We start from the raw sequence: 9,100 nt of genomic DNA, 5'->3' as shown, positions 1-9,100 counted from the left end.
CTGCATCTGGGTCAATGTGAACTGAGTTGATTGAGACCTCTGGTCCAGGAACAGCTGTTCATTGTGGTCAGTCTTCAGATCCCAGAATATGAATGACTCCACTCTGGTCTCCAACAATCACGCTGCTGCCTGAAAAAACAATACTGATCGTTTACTGACATTTTGCAGGCAGTAGCACACACTCTAATTGACCTACAGTAACATTAGATTAAACAGACATATCTTGCACCACCAAAATAACAAACAACCAATATAATAAACCACTTACCTGGTTAGGGTGCAGGCACACACAGTTGATTGGAGCATTGACTTGGGAAAATCCTCTGACACTGCAGATTTCTTGACCTGTAAGAGGAGCAGGGATAAAAGTTTAGTTTGTTGACACCAAAGTAAATATAATACAGGTCAGTGAGCATTGCCCTGCAGTACCTCAGGTCCCAGATGCGAGCCATGCAGTCCTCTCCTCCTGTTGTACATCCAGCGTCCATCTTCATGAAAGCCCACAGATGTGATGTTCTTGCTAACTCCGTCATAGTTGATCACCGGGTTGGGGTTGTTGGAGTTCAGGTCGTACATGCGGATGTGCTGATAACCTAGAAAGCAGAGTGCAAACTTAATGTGAAATATAGCAGAGATGAAGTTTAATTTTGCAGTCCAGCATGACATTAATTGACTAATGAAGCAAAAGATTGACCAACGCAGCTGCAATCATACTCCTGTCAGGTGTGACCTCAAGTGAATTTACTTGCTGTAAGCAAACGTTAAGGGTGTGGTTTGTTTAGGTCATGTCTATTAACATTTTACAGCAAGGTTCTGATTTGTGAAGTTGAACAAAGTTTCTCTAAAGCAGATGGGACACACCGGCTGTGAAGATCTCATCCACAGACAAATCCTGGAGCTGCTTCAAACACAATGATTCAGATTCTGACAGAAACATGTTGATTTGACTGAGATATGGGTCAGTAGAAACATGTTAAACACAGGTGTACTGGTAACTAGCAGTCGTTTGATCAACTCAAATGCAAAAGTCAAAAGTTTTTTTTTTATCTTTCATCTTTCAAGCTTGAACAGACACTGGTCTCTTCTTGTAGGATCTAAATATCCTATATCATCTGACTATTACAGTGTAAACTCTGATTATCTTTCACAGCATGCCAGTCAGAGTAAAGGATACAGAGTCCTGGTGCTGGACTGTCCTGGTGCAGATCCCGCTGTGGGCCTGCCAGAAGCGGACGGTGTGGTCGTATCCAGCCGTGGCCAGAATGACCGGGTCGCTGCCCACCGTCCCCTGGTTCACATTCATGCTTGACTGGTGCTCGTCACCGCTCGGACTGAAGCGAGTATGACACTGTATGGAAATGTAGGAGGTCAGCTAGCTGCTGTAGTTTTCTTAATATCGTTAGAAATCACGTGTTTACAGGAACAAGGTTCAGTTATTGTCACGCTGTGGGAAAAAAAAAAACATTTATCTTCAAACGTGCAGGCTAACGTTAGCAAAGTAGCCTAGCTTGGTTTAAAGGCGATGCAATTCAGACAGTTAGCTAACGTTTCTGCTACACACTAACGCCCTGCGATTGTGACGTCATTTCACTGTAGGACTTAATTTATAACAGTTTCAACCTCTTATCAGAAGAAATACAAGTTATGATTACCTTCAGCTGTTTGTGTTGTCTGTACGTCCCTACAATGTGTCCCCTAGAAACATACGATTATGTTTTGAAAGTTCCGTGTTCTTCAGCACCAGCGCAGTGCTGCCATCTACTGACCAAACCTGCTTTTGGTCACGGCAAGAAGAGCGGACGACAGTAAAAAAGTAAAAAACTGTTTATTTAAATCTAGTTTATCAATGGAGACATGGCGCCAACATGGCTTAAGTCCTTATTTTAGTAAAAATATACTTTAATTACAAAACTTCAATTACAAAATAGTGTTACTTGTGAGTTTGTTTTTAAACGCTGGTTGCTCATTACATTTCAATAATGGAACAATATCACATTACATATGGACATATAACTGTTTTTTTTTTTAAGTAAGTTTATTTAACAGCTTTAAAAAAAAAAACAACAGTACATTCTTAGATAAATAAATATATATTTTAATAAATAAGTTAAATAAATAAATAATGCAGAGAATCTCTATCTGCAAAACATAAAGCACATGTGTAAATTTTGCTTGTTAACATCTTAATCAGAACAATACGAGCAGACAACTGTGACTGCAACATGTGTTTTCCTGCTTGCTTGCTTGGTTGGTGTGTGTGCTGATCATAGGCACTACAACAGGGCAGACATGTGCTGTTTCACCTCCCCTGGGTCAGCCAGGGAGCAGGCCATGACCACACCCCTGATCCCACTCCTCATCTTAGTGGAAGGGAGGATCTGCAACATATTGTAAGAATTTTCAAACATGTTATTTGTTTTTATAACTTATGGACAAAGCATAGAACCAACGGCTTCAGTACCTTCACGTATATTTTGCATCTCTCCAAAAGAAATTTCCACTTCATCGTTGTTCGCTCGTCATCAGTCAAACTGGTGAACTCGTCTGTCTGCAACAGATGAAATGGAAATGCTGTTCATCTCTGCTGAAGCACAGATGCTAAACGTTTGATGTGGTGGACTTAATAAATTCAGCCAACAGCAAATATTTCCTGACTTTCCCGACCCGCACTGAATTTCAAAAACAGCTTAGTTGGAGACAAACAGAATAAATTTTTAACATGTCCCAGTATCCATATCTCTATTCTTCTGTTCCTTAATTGCTGAACATAGGGGCTGCTACATTTATTATTGAGGATGAATAATCATCTTTCTGTAAAGTGGTACTGACTGTGCAGCCAANTTAAGTAAGTTTATTTAACAGCTTTAAAAAAAACAACAGTACATTCTTAGATAAATATATATATTTAAATAAATAAGTTAAATAAATTAATAATGCAGAGAATCTCTATCTGCAAAACATAAAGCACATGTGTAAATTTTGCTTGTTAACATCTTAATCAGAACAATACGAGCAGACAACTGTGACTGCAACATGTGTTTTCCTGCTTGCTTGCTTGGTTGGTGTGTGTGCTGATCATAGGCACTACAACAGGGCAGACATGTGCTGTTTCACCTCCCCTGGGTCAGCCAGGGAGCAGGCCATGACCACCCCCCTGATCCCACTCCTCATCTTAGTGGAAGGGAGGATCTGCAACATATTGTAAGAATTTTCAAACATGTTATTTGTTTTTATAACTTATGGACAAAGCATAGAACCAACGGCTTCAGTACCTTCACGTATATTTTGCATCTCTCCAAAAGAAATTTCCACTTCATCGCTGTTCGCTCGTCATCAGTCAAACTGGTGAACTCGTCTGTCTGCAACAGATGAAATGGAAATGCTGTTCATCTCTGCTGAAGCACAGATGCTAAACGTTTGATGTGGTGGACTTAATAAATTCAGCCAACAGCAAATATTTCCTGACTTTCCCGACCCGCACTGAATTTCAAAAACAGCTTAGTTGGAGACAAACAGAATAAATTTTTAACATGTCCCAGTATCCATATCTCTATTCTTCTGTTCCTTAATTGCTGAACATAGGGGCTGCTACATTTATTATTGAGGATGAATAATCATCTTTCTGTAAAGTGGTACTGACTGTGCAGCCAAGTGTCTTCTCTGCCACTGGACTTCTGAGGGTGCAGGCATGCAGGGTGCCGGTGTGGTCGGTGAAGTCCACCAGCAGGCAGAAGCCTGTGGTGGTTGACAAGGCCTGATCCCTCCCTGGACACAGCTGGTTGACGCAGCTCTGCGCGTCCTCACTCACCTGTAACTTACACCTGGAGCTGAGGCAGAAGAGAAAACGGACCAACCCAGGAATTGTTTATTGACTGGAGTGGCATACAGATCATTATTTTAACAATTCACCCAATCCATCCACGTGTGTGAACTCACCACTGTGTCCTGATGACTTTTGAAACAGAGGAATCGAGGTCAAGTCTGGAGATGAAGCTGTATGTGATGCCAAAGAAAGCCTCAGGATTCTCCCAGGCCTTCTGCTTCAGCTGGCTCACCGTGTACACATCGTTGATGGAATCCACTGCAGAGACAGTAGCAGCACCACATATCCAAGTCTGCGGCCTCTCTCATTGGAAAACAGCCAGTGACAGAGGCTGTACTTGACTACTGATAGTTTGATGAGTTACAATAGGAGAAAATAAACGACAGGGTGGTGTTATACTATATCTTTTTCATTGTCAATAAAACCCATGAAAAAAGACCAAATCCAACAATGTCTTATTCTGCCTCTCAGCACAGACCAACTCAGTCCTTGGTCCTGCTGAAGATATAAATCTTTAAAAATGGCTCACTAATATATAATTTCATTTGTATAAAACTTTTTGTAATGAACGAAAACATCTGGACAGTGAAGAAATTCAACTGCGTAGAACTTTTGAAACTCCTTGTGTTCATTTTCAAGAAGAGACATGTCAGCCTGTGCAACAGTGAGGCTCATTGTTTTTGGACTATAACGGAGGTCCATGGAACAGAGGAATAGGCTACACAGGCCACACAGGCAGAACTTGTCGTAGGGTCAATTCGTTGTTAGCTTTGGTCTTCTCCTCGGATTTGATGGCGGTAAGAAAAACATAGAATATCACAAGACTTATCCTTTTAGAGCACAAAAATATGACCTCTGCCAGTTTGGGCTCAGAACTTGATCATTACGTTATGTAGTGTGGTCAGATTTGTACACGTACTTTTTTACAGTCTTTACAAGTAACCTGCGTCAAGGAGTGCAATTATATTGTATATTGCACTTTCTATTAAAGTATAATCCAAGAATAACTTTAAAAGAGAGGAAATAAAAGAAAAAGTATGAGAAATAAAAGCTGAGACCTGAAATACAAAGAGCATTTTACATCATGGTCCAGAGAGACTCATTATAAAACTGACAGCATCAGAGTGAGGGGAGTTCTTCACTATAACCCACCAGGTACATCCTCTGGCTTCTCATCTTGATCCAGAGCTCCAGACTCAGACACTTGTTTAGCATAGCTGAACAGCAGGCTGGCCTCCCTGGTGTCTGAGAGCAAATTATGATTGACTTTGACATGTAGTCCTCACTGAAAATATTCTACACAGCAGCAAGAATATGATAGTTTTTCCGTGCACTGTGCGCCAGAGCTGGTTGGTTGGTTTTCCAAAACAGTGTTTCAGTTGTCTTTTTGTTGAATTGCACAATGAATGGTTGTATCAGATCCTCTGTTGTCTAAATGTAATATGATGTAATATCTTACCAGGGTTGACAGTGATAATGGTTTTCGAGTTAACGGTTGCTGCCATGCAACTGCGAAAGCTGTCAAAGCCAATCTTTGCATCAGCTATGAAGAGAACTTTGAATGAAGAATAAAAGTTAAAATAACAGTAAGTTATCTTAAACACAAACACACAATCACATCTCAGATATCCACTTCCATGTTTCTCTTCAGTAAAGTATGTTAATGGGACATGACAGGCTGGAATAACAGTTCAATAAAGATTCCTTTTGTGGCTGAGAATGAGCAGCAGCCGTCAACCTACCCGTCTCCTTGGGTATCCAAGTTTGCACAAGCTGAATGACTTCTCTGTCCCAGCTGTGAGTGAAACAGAGGTCAGGGAGAGCACAGTGAAAATCAAACACACATGCAGTTCAGCGGGTTAATCTAAAGCTTCATGTCACCACAGTAAATTTATGGCAACCTAAAGATACACAGGGGCCAATAAAATGGAATATGGCACAAAAGCAACACAAGTAATAAATATTTATTCATTTTCCAAATTACTAAATGGTGATGACGCACCAGACGAGGGGGAAGGAAGAGACAGATTCATCAAAGAGCTTCACTTCCAGTCTCTGCCCTTTGCGACCGTCTGAAGTGGTGAACTGCTTTGGCTCTCCGATCTGAAAAAGTAAACAGAATCATCTGAAGTTCCTATCACATTATCTTCCCTCCATGAAAAAGAATACAGTGATATTACATACAGGATCTGGCCTCTTTGTGAACTCATCTTCAGAGCCATTATGGTAAGTTGGTATGTTCCAAGCAAACAACAAGGATACTACCATGTAACCACGAAAACAAAACTGACACAGTGTTGTCTATTAGGCAATTTATAAGATATGAATTCAGCAAATTTAGAAAATTTTGACCTGTCTGATTTTCAAACTTGTTATTATTTGCTCAGCATCTTCGATCAATGTCAAAAATGTCCTGAATCAAGCTTATCAGGCGTCCCACCGCGGCCTCAGTGACAGGTTCCATGACTTTTCCACGACCGACTTTCATAAGGTTACATCGGGGCACTCTTTAACAACCCTTCCCTCCTTGTTAACGTTGTTTTTCAGCTCAGGAAACTTTAACAGCCTATTTTCCACCATAGTTGAGCTGGAGAAAAAGACAGCTGTAAAACCACAATCTAATGCAATCAGTGTGTGGGAAACGTTGGAAAATACATTCCTCTTTATTCCTGTAGAGTGAATTATTAGTAAAATTTTACAATATTATTTGAATTTAATGTGGAATATTAATACTCCACATATTCCCTAGAAAACAACTCTCAAAAATTAATAATATCCCAAAAATTTCATGAGCAGTTTGAACTGTGATTGATTCAACAACAAACACTTATTTTGAGAGCACATTACGACCTTCCCTTCCCAGGATTCAAACTGATGATCTCAGTTCACATGGTCTTAAAGGAAACATCCACCCTAAAAAAGAGGCAGCTATCAGCCAAATTCTGATCATTTATAGGCCAAACATGAACAAAGTAACATAATTTATATTACTTTCTCCACCTCCTATCATCCTTGTCAGTCCTTCTGGATCAAAGTACACACACCACTTTTTTGTGATTTATTTTTTCAGTTAATTAAAACAGTTACCGAAGAAAAGCAGATGCCTTTTTCTCCATCAAGTGCGACTTTCCACCAAGAGTGGCATTCGTAATGCTAAGCTACTGGTGGTAACTTAATATTTAACAGACGGACAAGAAAATGGCATCAGACTTTTCATCTAACTCTTGGCAAGAGATCCTCTTTACTGTCTCAGACTTTTACATTTTACTTCACTGGAAAAACACTGGCATTTTTCTAACCATCATTCCACTCTTTCCATGTAATACTAAAAAGCATTCTGGGAAAAGAAGTTAATTAATAACATAAGCAGAAGTCCATGAAGCAGGTTGATGGAAATGTGGCACACCAAACAAGTTAATAAAATAAATAAATAACGCAATGTCAATATAAAAAGTAATTCCTAAACTGATATATAAAGAGAGAGGGCATGTAAAAGTGAACTTTTGAAAGACTGTGGCTTTACCGATTTCACTGCAGCCAGTATATTTATCACTGTGCCGTCCAGGCGCTGGCCATTGGCCTCTATGTCCCCCAGTGAGTAGAAATCTGTTGAGTCCTTCACTGGCAGGTGAATCATTGGCAGCAACCTGTCGACGGTGTCCGTGTCAGCACACAGACTCACCTGGGAATGAGCCTCTGTCACCAGCAGCCTGTAGTGGCTGAGACAGCAGATACAGGCCCCTGAACCAGTGAGGCTTTACACACTGTCATCGGATATTACACACTGTTACATCATATTTTACACAGCATTACAGCCTAGCGACGTTCTCATCCTCCAGCTTCTTAAAAGCACCACATGAAGAACATGACTAAGAGTTACGTGTTAATTACCTTGGTGTTGTAGGACAGAATCGGTCGCCTTTCTCTAGGTCTTTGTTGGCAACCAAAGAATTTTCAATGGTGACTGGAAAAAATAATAAACTATTTTGTTCATAGACATTTCACTGTGTACATGTTCTAATTTCTATGGATAAGTATTTAACTTTTATTTTTAAAAAAATATGGTTGCAAAAATTTTGTTCTTGTATAGCTTGATTTTCATTCTACTCAATAATTTATCAATAATTTAACAATAAGGAGCTTTGACTTTCTAGCCTTGAAATTAGCAGGTTTTGGAGTAAACAAGACACTGGTCAAAGCTGGACATGACTATTACTACAACTATTTTGATGAATTTGGAAACTACACATTGATTTAAAAAACTTTAAGCACCTCTGATGCATTTCGTATAACTAATGAAAAAACATTTATTTTTACAAAAAGTATTTTTAAGGCTTATGGAAACTTTAACAGGAACAGTAATGTCCTCACCACAGTCTCCAATGCTGAAGCTGTTGGAGAGCCCGTTGATGTAGCCACCATTTCCCCAGGATGTCACATTAATGAAGAAGTCAGGTGAGTCCCTAATGGTGAAGCCAAAAGTGAATCTGTCTGTGCCAATATCTGAAATTCAGACATATAGGTTCGGTTAGTGTTGCAGTTCACTGAAAAAGAGTAAAAGAATAAAAATGATATTTATTCATCTATCCAGAAGAGGGGGCTGGTGTACAACACACTAAGGTATGGTGCTTTTAGAAGAATGTGTCTTTAAAAATAAACAATGCACTAATATAAAGAAGATACCAACTTTTTCTGTCAGGGAAGCTTTTTACATCAGTTTTCCCAATGATGATGCCGGCCACTTTCTGGGAAAACAAAACATTACTAGGGTAATTACAGGGTGTAGACTTGTTTATTTTAACAGTTCAACACAACTTCACAACAAAATCAGTCATCGAATTGACAAGTTCTTGCTGATTTTGTTGAAAGGCTGTTGCTACAAAAGAGAGATATTAAATTGCTGTAATTGGCTGAAAGGCATCTAAACTCACCGGATGAGAAAAATTGGGATGCAGCTCAGAGATGGCAATGATTGTCTCGGCAGCCATTTTGTTATTCATACACCCAGTCCAGTTCAGTTTCATCACATTTACAGACTCTTTGAAATAAAGTAAAACAAATAAAACAATAAGGGAACATATGGGTTTCAATTCCTCTGGGATAAAAAATATATATATATATTAAAACATTTCCCATTTTTGTAACACCATCTTATACCAGAAACATTAGCATAAAACTAATAAATAAGAGTTAATTGCTGGTTAACTAGCTAACATTAGCTAACAGTGGAACAGGCCCACTGTCACTTGTTCACTGTTTTTATCTTTTTAACTTTTC

The 9,100-nt window shown here is 39.3% G+C and overlaps 1 protein-coding gene and 1 pseudogene across 1 annotated transcript; both read right to left on the bottom strand.

Moving 5' to 3' along the window:
• The window catches only part of LOC111219649, an 8,183-nt pseudogene extending 6,446 nt beyond the window's left edge, over positions 1-1,737 (bottom strand).
• Positions 1,738-3,084: 1,347 nt separating this feature from the next.
• On the bottom strand, positions 3,085-8,823 carry meiob (meiosis specific with OB domains). The gene is made up of 13 exons (XM_022743422.1): positions 8,755-8,823; positions 8,511-8,568; positions 8,195-8,326; positions 7,715-7,787; positions 7,347-7,542; positions 5,826-5,926; positions 5,566-5,618; positions 5,283-5,378; positions 4,976-5,068; positions 3,937-4,081; positions 3,641-3,827; positions 3,273-3,359; positions 3,085-3,189 (listed from the first exon to the last, which is right to left on the bottom strand). Exons 1-13 carry the CDS (start codon positions 8,821-8,823, stop codon positions 3,085-3,087), a joined length of 1,395 nt encoding a protein of 464 aa, XP_022599143.1.
• Between the last annotated feature and the right edge of the window lie 277 nt (positions 8,824-9,100).

This window comes from Seriola dumerili, unplaced genomic scaffold (genome assembly GCF_002260705.1).
Source record: "Seriola dumerili isolate Sdu_G_001 unplaced genomic scaffold, Sdu_1.0 BDQW01000068.1, whole genome shotgun sequence".
NCBI classification, from domain to species: Eukaryota; Metazoa; Chordata; class Actinopteri; order Carangiformes; family Carangidae; genus Seriola; species Seriola dumerili.
The sequence above is the reverse complement of the archived record's forward strand: the minus strand, read 5'-3'. Positions and strand labels throughout refer to the sequence as shown.

What these genes read in the sequence shown, in the direction of transcription:
- meiob (XM_022743422.1), bottom strand. Translation starts at nt 8,823, where the DNA reads ATGAATAACAAAATGGCTGCCGAGACAATCATTGCCATCTCTGAGCTG. An exon ending in TCTTCCTTCCCCCTCGTCTG is followed by an intron (nt 5,619 to 5,825) that starts GTGCGTCATCAC and finishes TTTCACTCACAG; the next exon opens with CTGGGACAGAGAAGTCATTC. An exon ending in GAAGCCAGAGGATGTACCTG is followed by an intron (nt 4,082 to 4,975) that starts GTGGGTTATAGT and finishes CTGTCTCTGCAG; the next exon opens with TGGATTCCATCAACGATGTG.